This window comes from Oncorhynchus keta, chromosome 36, assembly GCF_023373465.1.
Source record: "Oncorhynchus keta strain PuntledgeMale-10-30-2019 chromosome 36, Oket_V2, whole genome shotgun sequence".
NCBI classification, from domain to species: domain Eukaryota; kingdom Metazoa; phylum Chordata; class Actinopteri; order Salmoniformes; family Salmonidae; genus Oncorhynchus; species Oncorhynchus keta.
In genome coordinates, this window is record NC_068456.1 from 22,631,891 (window position 1) to 22,652,931 (window position 21,041).

Consider the following 21,041-nt stretch of genomic DNA (forward strand, 5'->3'; position numbering starts at 1 on the left):
CATCCCAAAACCATATTCTTTCCCCTTTCCTTTTCCTCATAGGAATGGCTGAACAAACCAGAGGTAACTATTTCTACTCCAGGCTGATATACCGCAGGCTAAAGAGTCTATAGGCTGAGACTTTTATACACCAGAGTGGAGGGATTTAATAAGGCTGTGACGGGACAACGGCCCACTGAGACATAGACTCCAGTAGATTCATGTTGAACCTAACACCACAGTACTGTTGAGGTGTCCAAAGCCTTGGAGGTGTTGAAACAACGCTAATGTGCTAGTAGCACACGTATACCCGAGTACACAGTACACTGAGTACACGTATACCCAGTACACGGAGTACACGTATACCCGAGTACACGTATACTCGAGTACACAGTACACGTATACCCAGTACACGTATACCCGAGTACACAGAACACGTATACCCAGTACACAAAGTACACGTATACCCGAGTACACAGTACACGTATATACCCAGTACACGGAGTACACGTATACCCGAGTACACAGTACACTGAGTACACGTATACCCAGTACACGGAGTACACAGTACACGTATACCCAGTACACGTATACCCGAGTACACAGAACACGTATACCCAGTACACAAAGTACACGTATACCCGAGTACACAGTACAAGTATACCCAGTACACGGAGTACACGTATACCCGAGTACACAGTACACTGAGTAAACATATACCCAGTACACGTATACCCAGTACACGTATACCCCAGTACACAGTACACTGAGTAAACGTATACCCAGTACACAGTACATACCACTATTCAATCTGAGAAGGGTTCAGTCTGCCCAGAGTTCCGTCAGGAGCAGGAATGAGGTATTCAAGGTACTTTTAGCCAAGAGAACAGGTGAGACTTCCTGCCACCCCTGCAGTAACTATATCTGGAGTATAGTTGGTGAGCAGGAGGACAGTCTTTATAGATGTGATACAAGTCAACATAAAGCTGTGCAGGTCTCCTCTAGTGCTTCATCTCCCCAGGCCAGCCTTCCGACCTCTCCATAGGCCTTCCAGCAAGTGACAAGTTCAAAGAATCATGTAATGAATAAAATAATTGAATTGGGCCCAGGGATTTTCTTCCTTCACGTAGAATTTGAAACGTGGCAGCATTTTGCAGTCGCTTTCTCCCTTCCTTCTATGCAGTGAAAAGAGCGAGATTATACTGTACTGGTTGGTGTTGGTGGCAGGCAGTATGGTGTTCAGGACAGCCTGAACATAGTCAGCAGACACACAGCCTCCTCTGTGCTGCTGAACAGATGTGTTGGCACACAGCATAACATACCTCATACACGTATGATGTAAAAAGATCAAATCATGGAATCAAAACCAGAAACTGTATGTGCTGGCAGAGGGACTGACTATAAGGCATCGACCCGCTTCACTGAATGTGAGGGTTCAATTCTATATTTTAGATTTAATAGAGTCCTACTAAATCTCTACGTCCGGTTGACAGAGGACCTTGAAGATTTCATGGCATCATGGCAGATGGCACACAGGTAATTGTAGAGCGGTCTGTCAGTAAAGAGCACGACCTTCACAAAGCCGTCAGTGATGACGGTAAACCTAATAACCCATGTGGATCACAAATGAAGCCTGGCTAAACATGATTAAGTGTCACTGAGCTTTGCCTACATGACATGTTAAGAGGGGCAGCTAGATGCCCAGTGAGCCCTAATGGAGGATGTCAGAAAGACAATATGGAGGAGATGATGGACATGAATGGAGAGAGGAGGGGCATGTGGTTCTGATCCTTCTCATGTTGATCTTTGTCTGAAAACAGGGCCAATAATCAATGACCTTGTTTTTTTGCTAGATTTTTGTTTTTAATCAAGCTATTAGTCTAATCCTCTCTCTTTTGGAAGGATATCATTTTCTGCCCACTTCATAAATCTCAACCCTACAGACCTGCTATCTTCATTTGATCACTTTGTCGCCACAGACAATTTTCCTGCGCAGCAGAAAATGCAAAGTGTAGTATATTAAAGATTTTAAAAAGGCCATTAAAGTCAGTCATTTCAACTTAATTTCAGACTTGATTTATCTTTACGAGAAATGTATCAACCCCTACAAAAATATCCACTATTATAATCCACATAATAATCCACATGTCCTGTTGTTGTAGGATTATTTTCCTGCAGTGAGCAGCACACTGTGATTTAGCACATAGTTCCTAAAAAGCCTACTTGAAACAGGACAGGTGCACACATCAAATGTCACACAGGTGATATGTTGTCATGAACAAGCACACATGCCACTTCATACACAAAACTCACCGCACACACACACACACACACACACACACACACACACACACACACACACACACACACACACACACACACACACACACACACACACACACAGGGAGACTTTTCCAAGTAGCTTCTTCACAGTGTCTAGATAAAACAACAAAAATAGACCTCACAACCTCAATATGTGGCTGTCCACCCACACGACCTTCCGGGTTCGGTTTGCAACCATAAGCACCTTAGAATCCAGGAATTTCTAGTGTGAGTGAGTAGGCTTCTCCCCTGGACCTGAGGAGTGCTCGCAACAATATGTCTGGGTGGAATTACAGGTCTAGCTCACATCCAGGTCCTCCTATGTGTGGGAGGTAACACCGATGGGAGTGTTGGCGTTTCCATTCCAGCTCTCCATCTAATTAAACATCTTCAACAGAAAGTTAGAAGCAGACAGGAGTGGTGCTAAATAGCAGCAACATCTTTCCTCACCCCCAGGATATATTTAGCATGTATACGTCTCTCTAAAGCCCGGATGTATAGGCTATAGCTATTTAATGCATAGCATGAACCCTTCTGAGAACTAATTATTTTCTGCTGAAGAGGGTTGGGTTCGGTCTTTCATCGTGCTTTGGCTAGATTGTGAGGAGTCTGCAGTTCTAGATAAAAGGGACTTGCTATTCTGGGCTTAATGATCTTGTAAGGTTATGAAGGTAGGTAAAGGCTTGACCTCTGACATCTTGGTCTTGAATATACAGTGTAGAGCGGCAGAGTGAGTGACATGCAGGCCTACTCTCCACACTCTGTTAAACTTGACTTGGGGTTTAGCATCGTAGCGAGACACATAATAACTCCCACCACTCCACACTTCAGCTTGGCTCAGTAACAGGTGTGTAATCCTATAGCTGAACGTTAATGTACTTTTAAGGTAGTAGGTGCCAGATCAGAGCTATAAGAGTGTGTGTGCCTGTGGCCAGAAATAGGGCCTCTGAAGGGGGATGACTGGATACCGCTGAGACTTTTGGGAAGGGTGCCCTACCGCCATGGGTCTTCTTGAAGCAGGTGCACACACACACACACACACCAGATTTGGGCACACAATGTAGGCATTAATACATACAGTTCAGGGTTTCCGTTAGCCAGTAATAGGGAGTAATTGTCTTATGCTGGGAGAAGAAAAAATCTAATTGCGAAAAAAATGCTTTTATCCTCTTCTGTTAGGAAAGTGTGGCACCGGACATTTCACCGGCAGCATTCATTGATTCATTGATGTAAATACCAGTCGATATAAATATATTTGACTGGTCATGCTTATCGGTCTACAGGTTCATTTGCAGGTTCATTTAGTGGAATTAAATTGGTGCGTGTATATGTAGGCCTATCTTATCCTACGCGTAAAGCACACAGATACAACATCTGTCAGACAGTGCAAGAGCTGTTCCTACAGCATCTCTAACAGCAAACACAAAGTTAACGGAAGGCAGGCTTCATCAGCGCATCACACACCCCTTTGCAATTAGGCAGTATGCATTGAGAAAACATATACTTAATTGTTGTAAACCTGAATGTTTTACTACATATTATGAGGCATGTATTGTTTTGTTGCTTCAAAGTAGCCTGGCCAAAATCAGACCATATCTGTGGAGGCAATTATTTTATACTATATCAACTTTCTTTCATTGTCTAGTAGCCACAGGCAAAATCCTAGTCCTATTAGCAACCCATGCTAGTTCTTGCATATAAGATCTCCCCTCTTTCAACATTTCTAAAGGATATTTTCATCTCTGTCACATGAAATAACTAGTTTTTGACAACTGTAAGCTAAATGTTCTGATCTGTTGCATCAGCCTCATTGCTTTTAAAAACAAAATGTGGCCAAGGCCTACTGATTGTATGAATTTGGGATATATTGACCCACAACTGTCCCAGAGTCTGTCTGGAAAAGGCTATTTCTTTCTCAACAAGCTGACCAATAGAATAGGTCAACTTTTCTACTATGGGGAGAGTAGATTGACAAAGGCTAGTGATTTTGCTGTTCATTACTCGTCTTGTTGGCTGAGGAAAACGAAATGAACATCTCGCAGCCGACTGCGACCAGGAGACCCATCATTGGCCCAGTGTCGGTCAGATTAGGGGAGGATTAGGGCCGGCAGGGATGTTCTTGTCCCATCGCGCACTAGCAACTCCTGTTGCGGGCCGGGCGCAATGCATGCTGACACAGTCGCCAAGTGTACGGTGTTTCCTCCGACACATTGGCGCGGCTGGCTTCCGGGTTAAGCGGGAATTGTATCAAGAATCTGTGCGGCTTGGTTGATTTGTGTTTTGGAGAACACATGGCTCTCGACCTTCGCCTCTCCCGAGTCCGTAAGGGAGTTGCAGCGATGGGACAAGACTGTAACTACCAATTGGATATAATAACATTGGGAGAAAAAGGGGTAAGAAAAAAAGTTTTAAAGATAACTGAAGGACCGTACATCTTTGCATCTCAAAATGCATCTTCTGTTAATATGAATTACCATCATCTAATTGGAATTCCTGTCATTCTGATAACCGTGGGTGAAAGCCCTAACCAGGTTACACACCCAATGCATATGGGTCCGGTAAATTTCTCAAATGTCCAGAAAATTAAAATGCTGCCGGTCAAATGCCCAGCGCCACATTTACCTAACGGAAACCCTGATACAGAATGTATACTGACTCAAACATACAACCACCTATACACTTATATGCATTTTAAACACACTGTATATATCTGTTCACGCACACATAAACAAAACACACCTACACAGTGCTTACTAATGGGAGGTCAGCGGAGGAGGGCACAGTGAGTGCCTAGTCAGTGGGTTATTTTACAGAGGCACCAGAGCAACTACATCTCTGGAACAGCTGCAACTGTCTAATCCATCAGAATGGGTGAGCAGGAGGGAGGACAAAACCCCGTGCTGAGCTGAGGTCCTGATGACGGTGTCCCACCCTCACCACCCTCTGGTAGAGTGTGTGCGTGCACACACACGTAGACAGGGACACACACAGATAAAAGCTGTCCTGCTGTCTACTCCCTCCCTCTCACTGCAGGATACACATGAGCTGGCTGTTCATGGATTCACACACAACAGCATCCTCCCACACTGAACATGACAGACACTCATTTATACCCCGCCAAGGCACTGCCAGAGGGTGTGTGTGTGTGTGTGTGTGTGTGTGTGTGTGTGTGTGTGTGTGTGTGTGTGTGTGTGTGTGTGTGTGTGTGTGTGTGTGTGTGTGTGTGTGTGACAGAGAGAGAAAGAGAGAGACCAAGAGAGTGGGAGAAAGAGAGCGGGATCCCACAAATCTAGAAAGGGTGTTAAAGTAGGCTGCTCCTGCCTTTATGAAAGACAACAAGACCACTCTGGTGGGACACTGAGATGTGAAAGGTTAGAGGGCAAGGTTAGAGGGCAAGCAAACAACAACACAAAAGGAGTTTATGAATCCCCTCAGGAAGCATAGAGAGCATGAAAACACACACAAAAAAGAATTCAGGGTTGGAGACCATTAAACAAACAAACTGTTTAAACAGGCAGAAAGAGAGAACGAGACACCAAGACAGACAGACAGACACCAAGACAGACAGACAGACAGACAGACACCAAGACAGACAGACAGACACCAAGACAGACAGACACAGAAGACAGACAGACAGACAGACAGACAGACAGACAGACAGACAGACAGACAGACAGACAGACAGACAGACAGACACCAAGACAGACACCAAGACAGACAGACAGACAGACACCAAGACAGACAGACACCAAGACAGACAGACAGACACCAAGACAGACAGACAGACAGACAGACAGACAGACAGACAGACAGACAGACAGACAGACACCAAGACAGACAGACAGACACCAAGACAGACAGACAGACACCCAGACAGACAGACAGACACCAAGACAGACAGACAGACAGACAGACAGACAGACAGACAGACAGACAGACAGACAAGACAGACACCAAGACAGAAAACGAGAGAGACAGACAGAAAGCGAGAGAGAGACAGACACAAAGAGAGAGACAGACAGAAAGCGAGAGAGAGAGAGAGACAGACAGAAAGCGAGAGAGAGAGACAGAAAGACAGAAAGCGAGAGAGAGACAGACAGAAAGCGAGAGGGAGACAGACAGAAAGCGAAAGACAGACAGACAGAAAGCGAGAGACAGACGGGCAGGTTGGACACGTGTAAAGACAGGGTCTGAGGGGGACTAGGTGGCTGAAGGGGCTCTACCAAGAGCCTATAATGGAATTCACCAGGCTAGCACAGCATGCCATATCCAAAAGCAATAAACAGCATTTTAATTGAACTCTGCAGTGCTGGCTTTAGGAAGAAAGGGAAAGGGAGAAGGAGAGAGAAACTGAAAGAACAACAACCATCAGCTTGCTGGGGCTCCCTGGATGACTTTTGTGTGACTGTATGCCTACAGTGCAGTTAGTGGAAAAAACACACAGTCAGACTTATTAAGCGGCCACTTGTCCAGAGCAAAAATAATAAGTACGCCAGCCAGAAGTTTTCAGAAGAGTGATACACAAGCACAACCACAGCTTTAAGGAGAAACAGATCAGTCATGGCTACCACAACAAGAGATCTAACGCTTACCGTGGTACATTGCATCAACCAGGTTTACTGTAGCTCCCGCAACACTGGCTGTCTTACTTTGTTTTGGTATTGTAACAGAAAGTGTCTGGTATTGTCTGGTATTGTATGTTTTGGTCTTGTACAGTAAATTGTCTCACCAAGCTCTATCAAATCACTTCTCCAACCCCTACACAACATGTCATGTCACAAGGCTGGTCTGTCTTTCAAAAGTCAATTGACATGCACAGCCCACCACAGGCTTGTCTCTCCCTCTCAGTACTCCAAGTCCCAGAGATAGGTCTCCTGCAGCGAGTCAAACCAAGCTAGACTGGGCAGGGTTAAGCTAGACAGGGCGAGCAGACGGTTTCAGTGTCTACAAGGTGAACCTGTCAGTGATAGACTTGGAAGGCTATTCTCCTCACCACATAGCGTATGTGAAAACACACACTCCTTCAAAACACACACACACACATAGCCCCCTGTCACATTCTACAAGGTCAGCTCTTCATCGGTCATGGGGACACCAGACTGGGTAATCTCTCCTCCTCCATCTCCCCCTATCCTTATATTCTCCATTCTTACAAGGGCAGCTCTGAGCACCTCATATTTTAAACTTGATGACGGTCTCTCTCAATCTCTCTCCCGCTCGCTCTCCCTGTCTCTCTCCCCGTCTCTCAAGGATCAGATCAGTGACTTAAGGCCCATGTAAATCCATCTATTCTGTAAAACTAAGGAGTGAACCAGACTCTATAGGCACAGTCCTCAGGAGTCAGCCTGGTACACAAGCAAAGGTGGTATGACGGATGGACGGTAGTTAATAAATTGCATTTAATCATGACAGCGTTAAACCTATTAGAGAGAGAGAGGGTGATGGAGGGATGAGAGAGACAGAGGAGGAGAGAGGGGGGAGGAGAGAGGGGGGAGGGGTCTATCAAACATGTTCGTCGCCAGTCAACTCCAAGATATAAGACAATGATTAAGAGGGAGTTAATGTCATACGCCAAGCGGGGAAAACGCACTCCTGTCAGCATGAGAATTATGTTATTACACCTTCCTCTCTCTCACGCTTTCTCACTCTCTTTCTCATACTCTTTCTGTCTATCCCACTATCATAGTCTCCATTTCTTAGATCAGGGTTTCATAACAATGTTCACCACAGGACTGGACAGGGTTGATAGAACTGTGATTAAAAACAGAGCTGCTGAAGTGCCTGTCTACTGCATCTTTCAACACAGTCGTTTCTGGCTCTACTGTTGTTCAAACAGTCTGCTTCTTGGAGGACGCACAGATCTCAGAGCCAAAACCTTTAAACACTGGCCCCTCCAGTCCACTCTGGTGCACTGCACCCATCACTGTACTTACCCTGGCACTTCCCGCCGTTAGTGGGGTCGCCATGGTAACCAGGCATGCAGGTCTGGCACTGCGGTCCGGTGGTCAAGTTCCTGCACTGCTCACAAGCACTGCCGTTCACACACGTACTGTGGCCGTTACACTGACAAGCTGGGGAAGAGGGAGGGAGAGAGAATCAAGAGGGTTTGGGTGTATAGCTTTGCGTGTGAGGAGGGTTTGGGTATATAGCTTTAAGTGTGAGGAGGGTTTGGGTGTATAGCTTTAAGTGTGAGGAGGGTTTGGGTATATAGCTTTACGTGTGAGGAGGGTTTGGGTATATAGCTTTACGTGTGAGGAGGGGGTGTATAGCTTTAAGTGTGAGGAGGGTTTGGGTATATAGCTTTAAGTGTGAGGAGGAGGTGTATAGCTTTAAGTGTGAGGAGGGTTTGGGTATATAGCTTTAAGTGTGAGGAGGGTTTGGGTATATAGCTTTAAGTGTGAGGAGGGTATATAGCTCTACGTGTGAGGAGGGTTTGGGTATATAGCTTTTAGTGTGAGGAGGGGATGTATAGCTTTAAGTGTGAGGAGGGGATGTATAGCTTTACGTGTGAGGAGGGGGTGTATAGCTTTAAGTGTGAGGAGGGGATGTATTGCTTTAAGTGTGAGGGGATGTATTGCTTTTAGTGTGAGGAGGGGATGTATAGCTTTAAGTGTGAGGAGGGGATGTATTGCTTTAAGTGTGAGGAGGAGGTGTATAGCTTTAAGTGTGAAGAGGGTATGTATAGCTTTAAGTGTGAGGAGGGGATGTATTGCTTTAAGTGTGAGGGGATGTATTGCTTTAAGTGTGAGGAGGGGATGTAGTATAGCTTTACGTGTGAGGAGGGGGTGTATAGCTTTAAGTGTGAGGAGGGGATGTATTGCTTTAAGTGTGAGGGGATGTATAGCTTTAAGTGTGAGGAGGGGATGTATAGCTTTTAGTGTGAGGAGGGGATGTATAGCTTTAAGTGTGAGGAGGGGATGTATAGCTTTTAGTGTGAGGAGGGGATGTATTGCTTTAAGTGTGAGGAGGGGATGTATAGCTTTTAGTGTGAGGAGGGGATGTATAGCTTTAATTGTGAGGGGATGTATTGCTTTAAGTGTGAGGAGGGGATGTATAGCTTTAAGTGTGAGGGGATGTATTGCTTTAAGTGTGAGGAGGGGATGTATAGCTTTTAGTGTGAGGAGGGGATGTATAGCTTTAAGTGTGAGGGGATGTATTGCTTTAAGTGTGAGGAGGGGATGTATAGCTTTAAGTGTGAGGAGTGGATGTATAGCTTTAAGTGTGAGGGGATGTATTGCTTTTAGTGTGAGGAGGGGATGTATAGCTTTAAGTGTGAGGAGGGGATGTATTGCTTTAAGTGTGAGGAGGGGATGTATAGCTTTAAGTGTGAGGAGGGGATGTATAGCTTTAAGTGTGAAGGCAAGGGATGGAATACAAATGTGTTTTTGGGCATTTATGGTTGTATTGATGTGCTACATGACGTGTCTCTCTCGCTCTGTCTGTCTGCGTGTCTGTCTGCGTGTCTGTCTGCGTGTCTGTTGACTCACCAGGGCAGTGGATGTAGGCCCAGTCAAACCCTTTATCTCTGGGGCACAGACCAGGCTCCAGCACCATGTCTCTGTCCCTCTCCCTGTCTCTGGGCTGTCTGGAGGGGCTTTTCATGGGCCCGCGGTATGACCCCTCCATACACTGGCCCTTCCCTGTGTTAGTGGGGTCTCCACACCAGCCACACTCTGCCTGATCCAAACACTGGCCACACGTCCTCAGGCCCGAGCAGTTCTGAGCTACAAGAGAAAGAGAGACCGAGACAGAGCAAGAGAGAGCAAGAGAGAGCAAGAGCGAGAGCGAGAGAGAGAGAGAGAGAGAGAGAGAGAGAGAGAGAGAGAGAGAGAGAGAGAGAGAGATTATTCAGACACAGAAAAGTCCCTAATAGAATACTTGTCTGATCTTGATAATATTCACCCGTAGTATAAATAACCACATAAATAAAGTAGACATGTTACTCATTACTTTATTCCTTCTGTTGGCATTGGGGGGCTATATATACTCTTTAATACGTTCTTAGACAGCCACTGACTCTTACTGTAATAGCCAGAGGGTTCATTATTTAATGGATTAGAGGGTGGGTATAAATGTATTGGTTTTCATTATTATTCCCACCTTTAGGACAGTGGTTATTGTCTGAGCCAAGTTTTCAAGGCTTGAGTTGGAGATAACAACATTGAAGTTGATAAAGTATAGTTTATTATGGTGCTGTAAGCCCTTGTTACATACAGTGCAAGTGTCACGTCTGGAGGAAACCTGGCACCATCCCTACGGTGAAGCATGGTGGTGGCAGCCCTATAATAAACTACTATACTGTGGGGATGTTTTTCAGCGGCAGGGACTGAGAGACTAGTCAGGGATGAGGAAAAGATGAACAGAGCAAAGTACAGAGATCCTTGATGAAAACCTGCTCCAGAGAGCTCAGGACCTGAGACCTGGGTGAAGGTTCACATAGCAACAGGACAACAACCGTACGCACACAACCAAGACAGCTCAGGAGTGGCTTCGGGACAAGTCTCTGAATGTCCTTGAGTGGCATAGCCAGAGCCCAGACTTGAACCCGATCAAACATCTCTGGAGAGACCTGAAAATAGCTGTGCAGCGATACTCCCCATCCAAACTGACAGAACTTGAGAGGATCTGCAGAGAAGAATGGGAGAAACTCCCCAAATACAGGTGTACCAAGCTTGTAGCGTCATACCCAAGATGATTCAAGGCTGTAAGCGCTGCCAAAGGTGCTTCAACAAAGTACTATGGTTCTGAATACTTTTGTAAATGTGATTTTTCCATTTTTAATCGATGCAAACATTTCTATTAAAAAAAACTGTTTTTGCTTTGTCATTATGGGGTATTGTGTGTAGATTGATGAGGGAAAAATGAATTGAATACATTTTATAATAAGCCTGTAACATAACAAAATGTGGAAAAGGGGAAGGGGTCTGAATACTTTCCGAATGCACAACACTCTCTTCACATCATCGATTGAAAGCTGGACTCTGACTCTGGATTCCAACCAAAGAGTGACATTTTGCAAACATTTAGCACGTGCCCTTGGTTATGTCTATCAGTGAAGGGAGAGGGCTGCGTGCGGGTGGCAGCCATGTTGGAACCTGTCGTGGTTGGCTGACGAGCACAGCCCCTAGGCCAAGGGAGAGGTGAATATCTGTTCATACAACAGACCCAACATTTAGACAACAAAACACGTAATGTCTTTGATAACGCCCCCCAGGACCAAACAATTTCTATCGGCGTGATATATTTACTGAATATTAACATGTGCAACATCGGCAATTTAATCAGAAAGTAAGGATGTTCTGTCAGTTTAGAGGACAAAGTTACATTTACATTACATTTAAGTCATTTAGCAGACGCTCTTATCCAGAGCGACTTACAAATTGAAACCAAAGTTAGCTCAAAAAGCCCCAATGGAGGTGCACTTTCTTTCCATATAAGCTTTCATGTATTGTATGTCAACCTTGCATTCAAATACATTTCTGACACATACAGTGGGGAGAACAAGTATTTGATACATTGCCGATTTTGCAGGTTTTCCTACTTACAAAGCATCTAGAGGTCTGTAATTTTTTAACATAGGTACACTTCAACTGTGAGAGACATAATCTAAAGCAAAAATCCAGATAATCACATTGTATGATTTTTAATTAATTAATTTACATTTTATTGCATGACATAAGTATTTGATACATCAGAAAAGCAGAACTTAATTTTTGGTACAGAAACCTTTGTTTGCAATTACAGAGATCATACGTTTCCTGTAGTTCTTGACCAGGTTTGCACACACTACAGCAGGGATTTTGGCCCACTCCTCCATACAGACCTTCACCAGATTTGTCTTTATTTTTTTCTTTATTCTACATTGTAGAATAATAGTGAAGACATTAAAACTATGAAATAACAGATATGGAATCATGTAGTAACCAAAAAAGTGGTAAATAAATCAAAATCCACTGGATGTCATAAGGCGAATGCACGAATTTGTAAGTCGCTCTGGATAAGAGCGTCTGCTAAATGACTTAAATGTCAAATGTAATATTTGAGATTCTTCAAAGTAGTCACCCTTTACCTTGATGACAGCTTTGTACACTCTTGGCATTCTCTCAACCAGCTTCAAGAGGTAGTCACCTGGAATGCATTTCAATTAACAGGTGTGCCTTGTTAAAAGTTAATTTGTGGAATTTCTTTCCTTCTTAATGCGTTTGAGCCAATCAGTTTTGTTGTGACAATGTAGGGGTGGTATACAGAAGATATCCTAAATCTATATTATGGCAAGAACAGCTCAAATAAGCAAAGATAAACGACAGTCCATCATTACTTTAAGACATGAAGGTCAGCCAATACGGAACATTTCAAGAACTTTGAAAGTTTCTTCAAGTGCAGTCACAAAAAACATCAACAGCAATGATGAAACTAGCTCTCATGAGGACCGCCACAGGAAAGGAAAAGTCTTGTTGAGGCCACAACCAGTTGACTTGTTTAACTACTCCATGAAGGCCAAACCTGAGTCAAGCATTTACATGTATATTGTATTACTGTTATACAGTATAAGCAGACTATGAACATAGAATCACAAACAAAAATAAACAAATCAAAATATATTTTATAACACTTTTTGAGTTACTACATGATTCCATGTGTGTTATGTCATAGTGTTGATGTCTTCATTATTATTCTACAATGTAGAAAATAGTAAAAATAAAGAAAACCCTTTGAATGAGAAGGTGTCCAAACTTTGACTGGTACTGTATGTTATAATATGGCTTTCGTTTCCTGGATTGGCGTCCCCAGTGGTTTTACCAATGCACAGCTAATGTGTGTATCTACAGACATTTAGTTAGTGACTCTGACAAACATAGAATCTTAACTGCCTGTCCTTGACGAAGCAGAGTTGGGACTAATACACTTCTAACTTCCTTGTCAACGTTTCATTCTTCTTGAGGACATATCCAGTGGAAAAGGTGCTTTGTGTTGCTTAAACTTTCCAGTGGCTTGACCTTTTCTTTCCTAAATAAATGGAATTCCATAAATGTCGTCTCTATTGAGGATACATTGGTATTCATAAAATGCTTCTGACATTCAAACGAAAGCTTTACTGGGAAATTAGAAAATACAGCATTCAACGCTTACAAAGAATATCTCCATCCATAATTTCCTTGAATGGATTCAGAAGCCGAGGAAAGCTTGGTGGGCTAGTTAAATTGGTTTTCATTCAGAGCGTGTGAGAAGTTGGACTGGTCGATTGAATTGTTTTATTATTTTCCCTCTTTGAACTTGTTGTCGAGCGTAACAGGAAATAATGTGATTGTGATTCAATATTGATAGTCTGCTTATACTGTGTAACAATAATACAATATACATGTAAATGATTGACTCAGGTTAGGCCATCATGGAGTAGTTAAACAAGTCAACTGGTTGTGAGCTCCACAATATGAACAAATAGCTTTGAAACACAACTGAAGCAGGACACACAACTCAAAAATAACCCCTATGAGACCAAAAGGTATGAGGGAGTTATCCAAGATGTTCCTTTCTATTGTCATGTGAGTTTTCCTGAATCAACGGTAGAATTAGAATTTTTGCCAATAGATATGGTTTTGATCCACTCCCATTTCCACAAGCCACAGATGTGTTCAGCTGAACTTTTCTCCCCAAAATCTGTGTTTCCAAGTCCGTCCCTGTTGCATTATTCAACCATGCTGCTGATTAATTTCTAGGTTCTCGTCTGTTTCTCCAACTACAATCTTGTGATTCATAATTAGAAAACAGAAGCTCTCCTCTCACCCAGCCTCAGAGAGACAGTAGTGTTTACACAAGGTGGAAATATTGTCTTCCTAAGCGCCAACACTTTTTTAGGCTTTCTCAAAAGGGCTCTTGTAGTTGGTTTCAAGTTCAAGCAAAAGTGCACCTCCAAGTAGCAAGAATCAAAAAGCAGAATCGCTCATTTCAAAAAGCATGAAGCTAGTTTTATGCATCCCAGAGATGAGAGTTCAATAAGCAATCATATACACAACACTCTTTCACCATTCTGACTCCCATCTTCTTTATATTTCAGGAGGTTCATACCCTGTCTTTTTCCACGTGTATTGAGAACACTTTAAATGAAACATAACCCAGCCCAACCTCTGTCGATCACATAACAGAAGCCTAAAACACCTACAAATATATTGCTTTCTCAAACGATGCTGGGATCGTCTTAAGAACAGCTCGCCTTTAAAGAACTGCTAGTGACTTGTATCCTTCTCAATGACATATCTGTAGCATCTGTATGGAGACAAATGATCTGATCTATGCAGAAACAGAGAGCTCCTTTTTATTTCTGGTCCTGGGTGGTCAGTCGTTGAAGTGTCCTGCTGTAAGGAATGCTTTGGGTATTTTCAAGTCCTTCAGTCGCGCACCTGATTCCCTTTATATTCAAGCTGGTCTGTAGCGCCCTGTGTGAGCTCAAAGCACACGGGGACGATGGTTGATTGCTTAACTAACATATGCAGGTGTTGGTCAGGTTAATGCTGCTGGACATTTGGGAGGTGCTCCAGGCAGATGGATGGTGAATCACTCTGAGATGTAAAGAACTGGGCACTGCCCTCATTCGATGCCAAAGTGCCTTTGTGTGTGCGTGCGAGAGCGTGTGTAGGAGGTAAGCTGAACCTAACTAAGGAGAACAGGGGCCTGGCTGAGTTCTAATTACCTGCTGAAATGTGACCTTAACGGGGAGAAAGCCCATTTCCAGGAACAGCAGCAGAATCACATTGTGTTCAGGGGGACATTCTTTCAGGAGTACAGCCAGATTGGAGTTGCTGACCTCCCCCGGCCTTTCCAGATAAATACATCCTGTGGCTAGTACGCCAAATAGTGAATCTTGTTTCCTGTTTCTCGCAATATCCCCTCCAAACCAAAACACAAGAAATCATCTATCTAAAAAAAGACACAGAAAGTTACTGTGGATAGAGAAAAGGCAAACTTGATGGGAAAACCTTAGAAATGATTTTCAGCTGAAGAGAACAGGCAAAGACCCACACTATCCTGCAGCTCATTGGCAATGGAGTCGAATAACAATTGAGTTTTGTATATTTGCTCTCCCCCTACAAAAACCTGCAACATACTAAACTTGATAAAATAATCCTAGGGCGAACCATGACATTTCTTTAAATTAACATCAGCACAATGCCGCACTGTGTTTGGCTGTAACAGTATATTTATTTATCTCCACGTTCTGAAGTACAAAAGCATGATATGGGCTTAGTGTACACAACGACGCTACAACCCATTTACATGCTGATTGGCCCCATATCGTCAGGCTTCCGAGAGTTGCATTACTCTGGAGGACAATTAAAAACAATAGAACAATTTGCCTAATTTCATTCCCCAAATCTCAGAACCGACATGTAGAGTGTTAAGTGTGAGAAATGTCAGGCCATAAAATGAATACTGTACAAGCACACTGACCATGATACAGTAGCTGAACGGTAATGACTTCAGAATCCCCTGGTGATGGCACGGAGTACAACAATGACATGCACTGTGAATACTGTCGCTGACGTGGTATAATGGGGGGGTGTTCAGGCATATTGTGACCATGACGAAACGTGGTGAAAGCTCTACCCCCCATCTGTTTAATTGCTCACATGATGAAAAGTGGTAAAAACAGAGTCCTCAGACCGCAAGTTACTTGTTGCATTTGACTACAAGAACACACAAAAAGTTACTATTGGTACCAACATCTGCTTGACATGACTTTTCAAAATAGCAATTGTGTAAAACACATACTGTTAATCCCGTAACAAAGTCTAAAGTCTATATATATATATATATATATATATATATATATATATATATATATATATATATATATATATATATATATATATAATGAGAAAGCTAAAATCCCAGAACCAATCGAACATCTGAGACCTTTAACGGAGGGCTTTTAGCTCAAAGAAAACACAAACTGGAAAACATGTATTTTTCATTTGAGTTGGATAAGCATCGATACGTTATTGATTTTCCCATAGTACCCACGGCAGTACCTACAGCGCATACACCTAGGAGTCTAGGGAAGTGGAAGCACCTGACTGACTGTGGAGCAGAACGAGCCCACAAACATCTGATCTCTCTGAGCTACATTAACCCTGAAGGATTCACTACTAACAAACAGGAACTCAGCTGAATATGGAATGAGACAGAGAGAGACACAGAGAGACCAAGAGAAAGACAAAGAGAGAGCGCGAGAGAGAGCGCGAGAGAGCGAGCCCGAGAGAGAGGTATAAGGTGCTGAAATAAACTATTCAATCCATCAACCTATCAATTCTACTCTGAAAGGTTTTCTACCAACAGCATTATTGTTGACCAGAGTAATGCTGTCACTTGCATTAGTGTCAATAGTAGTGGAACAATGATTGTTTGCAATAATCCATTTGCACATACAGTATTCCTTTTGGAGGTTGTATTGAAAACACACATACAGTATTCCTTTTGGAGGTTGTATTGAAAACACACATACAGTATTCCTTTTGGAGGTTGTATTGAAAACACACATACAGTATTCCTTTTGGAGGTTGTATTGAAAACACACATACAGTATTCCTTTTGGAGGTTGTATTGAAAACACACAGACAGTATTCCTTTTGGAGGTTGTATTGAAAACACACACACAGTGGATGCTGGACAGTTTGACACATCCAGTATGACCGGTATACTCACAGGCGCAGTCTCCAGTCTGCCACTCCAGACACTGTCCGTAGGGGAAGGAGATGACGTAGGCGTTGGAGTCCACACAACGCTGGGTGCTGCTGCACCACATACACTCCATGGCCTGGCTGGTGCAGTTGGCACAGGTGGTGCGCAGGGAGCAGGGCGTCTTACACGGACGGGCACTCTGGTTGGGGCTCACTGTAGACAGGAGAAAATAAGGTAACATTTACGTCTGTCCAGTGCACAGCCTGAAAGTAGTGCTGAAAATCAACTGCAGTGTTTAAAGCAGACATTTCCTCTCTACCTTGGACAGAGTATTTTTTTTACAGCAAGTACTCACATAACCATTCATTAAATAAGTCATTTAACTCAAGAGTAGACGGTAACCAAGAGTAATTTCCTCCCTCAGTCTACCTCCATCATTTGAGCTGAGTTAGGATAGGGAAGTTATTTCAGAGCGGGAGACACCCCCGCGAGAGAGGAAGCAGAACGGTAATGAGAAACTGCAGGGTGTCTTTGGTTACCCATTCCCCCTCTACTCTGTCTGTACAAAGCGGAGCTATGGGAGGGATGTCGGCCAAAACCGAACACTTAAGGATTCATTTGCTTGGGCTCCCCAGCTATTCTGGGCTCTTAAAATCAGTTCTAGAATAGTTCAGTGGGGCTAAAAGCAGACAGGAAAAAGACTGTGAGTCAGACGAGCCTGTTGATTCCAGTTTCCTTGCATGTGTGTTTGTGTGAGTAGGACAGGTTGGTCACTGAGGGGCCATGATGGGGAGGAAGGTCAGCTACTGTCAAACAGTCCAGGCTGTGATCTTCTCCAGTTGTACCACTACTCTTCCTAAAACAATACAGTATCTCTCCACATACAATCTGTCCCCTTTTAAATTCACTAGACTAGTGAATTCTGCCCCTTGTCACTGATGATGGCAACACAGCGGGTTTCTGGATGTAAACTTTTCTTTGCCACTCCAACGGATCTCTAATTCAATAGTGTCTGATTGAGCTTTAGAATGATCACATACTGGCAACTGCTGAATGGATCAATCACATGTTCAAGGGAGGCTTCTTAGAATTCACAAGGGTCGCAGGTGTCTTTGAGCATTAGTCTGTATTTAGTCTTCATTGTTCAAATCATCCACACCTCAATTATTCTCCAGCTCTCCTTCCCTCTACCTCCCTCCCTCTCTCTCCCAGTCCCTCTCTCACCAACTGGTTTTTCACAGATGAGTCCGTCGGTGGTGGCGGTGCAGGGGTTGGCCTTGAGCCCTGCCACCTCTGCCCTCTCCAGGTAGGCACAGAAGCCTGAGTCGCTGGGCTCTCCAGTCAGCCACTGCAGAGAGGAGTTGGTGAAGGGAGACATGTCCTCCCAGCCCCAGTATGAGATGTTGATCTTTCTCAGGCCCACCCATGGAGCTATCTTCTACAGGACAAAGAGAAGGGAGAAAAAGAGGTAGAGAGAGGGAGAAAAAGAGAGGTAGAGACAGAAAAATAGGTAGAGCGAGGGAGAAAAAGAGGTAGAGCGAGGGAGAAAAAGAGGTAGAGCGAGGGAGAAAAAGAGGTAGAGAGAGAGAGAAAAAGAGGTAGAGCGAGGGATAAAAAGAGGTAGAGAGAGAAAAAGAGGTAGATAGAGGGAGAAAAAGAGGTAGAGAGAGGGAGAAAAAGAGGTAGAGAGGGAGAAAAAGAGAAAGACGAGAAGGAGATGGGGAGAAAAAGAGGGAGAAAAAGAGGTAGAGAGGGGGAAAAGAGGTAGAGAGAGGGAGAAAAAGAGGTAGAGAGAGGGAGAAAAAGAGGTAGAGAGGGAGAAAAAGAAGAGCGAGGGATAAAAAGAGGTAGAGAGAGAAAAAGAGGTAGATAGAGGGAGAAAAAGAGGTAGAGAGAGGGAGAAAAAGAGGTAGAGAGGGAGAAAAAGAGAAAGGAGAAGGAGATGGGGAGAAAAAGAGGGAGAAAAAGAGGTAGAGAGGGGGAAAAGAGGTAGAGAGGGAGAAAAAGAGGTAGAGAGAGGGAGAAAAAGAGGTAGAGAGAGGGAGAAAAAGAGAAAGATAAGAAGGAGATGGGGAGAGAAAGGGAGAGAAAGAGAGAGAGAGAGAGAGGAGAGAGAAAGAGAGAGAGAGAGAGAGAGAGAGAGGAGAGAGAGAGAGAGAGAGAGAGAGAAAAGAGAGAGAGTAAGAGAGAGAGAGAAAAAAGAGAGAGAGAGAGAAAGAGAGAGAAAATAGAGAGGGAGAGAGAAAAAGGGAGAAAGAGAGTAAAGAGAAAAGAGAGAGAGAGAGAGAGGGAGAGAGAGAGAGAGAGAGAGAGAGAGAGAGAGAGAGAGAGAAAAGAGAGAGAGAGAGAGAGAAAAGAGAGAGAGAAAAGAGAGAGAGAGAGAGAGAGAAAAGAGAGAGAGAGAGAGAGAGAGAGAGAGAGAGGTTAAGGATGGAGAGCCTGGAATCTAAGCTAAGAGTTTTCTCTATTCTCCATGTTGAGGGTCAGTCAGTATGAAAACATGTTATTCATTTCCCAACATACAGTACATCATATATATTTGATCAAAGTAATGTTTATGTGAAATCTTAAATCAAACCGTTGGGCAAATTGCTATAATTACAGTGAAAGTGCCGACCTCAGCCAACACTAACCCATAAAACCAAGACAGGCCAGTCATTAAACTAAGGTACTTATTAGACTTTTACAAATGTCTGTGTATGAGTTATTTCATAACGGCAATAATGTCTCAAAAGTTGTACCTGTAATGAATGGTTAATTAGCCGGCAACACCTGCTATGATCTATCACACAGTGAACATTTACAAGAGCGGAACACTTGAGTAACTGAGGGAGACCGCCAGGATTCAAATCCTGAAACACCTGTTGCTGTACTCTGAAAATGCACTTGAATTCAAATCCCTATTACAGGCCAACTGGGACAAAAAATAATTAATTGCTTGGATGAAAAGAAAACTGATTATTGTAGCCACGGAGAGCATAAACTCCTTCCAAATAACTATCAGAAAAGAGCTGAGAGGGATACCTGTTACCGCTGCATCATAACACATCAAAGGTGAGCTTTATTAGAAAGAACAGTGTTACTATTCATATTAACATGCTACTTGAGCAACATTCAAATAATAACACCAGTCAAATACTTGCTCCTGCATATCCTTCTCAGTTCTGACAGCACAATCACTGGAAAAGCCGACATGTGTGGTGGGCATTTAAACGGGAAGTGTGACTCTTGACAAAATAAATACAAAAAGTTAGGTTGGGATCACGGAAATCTCAGGTGTTGGCGCTATATCCAATGGATCACGTGACTCGTCGGTAATTAAGCTAAGACACGTGTTCAATGTGTTTGGCTTCAGATCATCATGGGGTAATATAAGTTTCACTGTCATGGCGATTCCTTAGGCATTCGACTTTGGAAAAAATGCATTCCTCAAGACAGAACTTTATGAAGGACAACGTTCAAAACAACACACCATTATAAACCGAGGCGTTTCCCTTACCTTCTCCTGTAGCTGGTACTTCTGCAGCTCGTCCAGTACAAAGTCCACCTGCTTGGGGGTGGTGAGGGAGGCTATGTTCCCATCCAGGTTCTTACAGTAGTGCTGGGCGTTGTCATAGCTCTCCCTGCTGGAGTTGATCCTCAGGCATGCCTCCCCTACATGGTGCCAGCCTTCTCCACAGAGCTGAGCTGTGGACAGAGCAGTACTTTAGACCCAGGCTTCTGACTGTGCTGGGCCACACAATTGGATAGTGCATAGATCTGCTCCTGGCCTCAAGACCCCTCATATCAACTGGATTTGATATGCAACTCACAGCACACTGATATATCGTTAATTATAAACTGGGCAGTTCGAGCCCTGAATGCTGATTGGCTGACCACGGGTATGACAGCACATTTATTTTTACTGTTCTAATTACGTTGATAACCAGTTTATAATAGCAATAAGGCACCTCAGAGGTTTGTGGTATATGGCCAATATACCACGGCTAAGGGCTGTTTTCAGGCACATTGCCTTGCGTTGTGTTTAAGAACAGCCCTTAGCCATGGTATATTGGCCATATACC

The 21,041-nt window shown here is 43.6% G+C and overlaps 1 protein-coding gene across 4 annotated transcripts in view; it reads right to left on the minus strand.

Moving 5' to 3' along the window:
- LOC118369810 (attractin-like protein 1) overlaps positions 1-21,041 on the minus strand; it is a 371,022-nt gene that overhangs the window by 246,493 nt on the left and 103,488 nt on the right. For 2 of the 4 annotated variants that reach the window (XM_052498667.1, XM_052498665.1), the window contains 5 exons: positions 20,477-20,664; positions 18,202-18,412; positions 17,002-17,190; positions 9,789-10,025; positions 8,235-8,372 (listed from right to left, as the gene is read on the minus strand). In XM_052498667.1, coding sequence (XP_052354627.1) covers positions 8,235-8,372; positions 9,789-10,025; positions 17,002-17,190; positions 18,202-18,412; positions 20,477-20,664 — 963 coding nt within the window. Of the gene's footprint in view, positions 1-8,234; positions 8,373-9,788; positions 10,026-17,001; positions 17,191-18,201; positions 18,416-20,476; positions 20,665-21,041 lie in introns of all 4 variants that reach the window. The other 2 variants (XM_052498666.1, XM_035754518.2) reach the window with 1 other exon arrangement.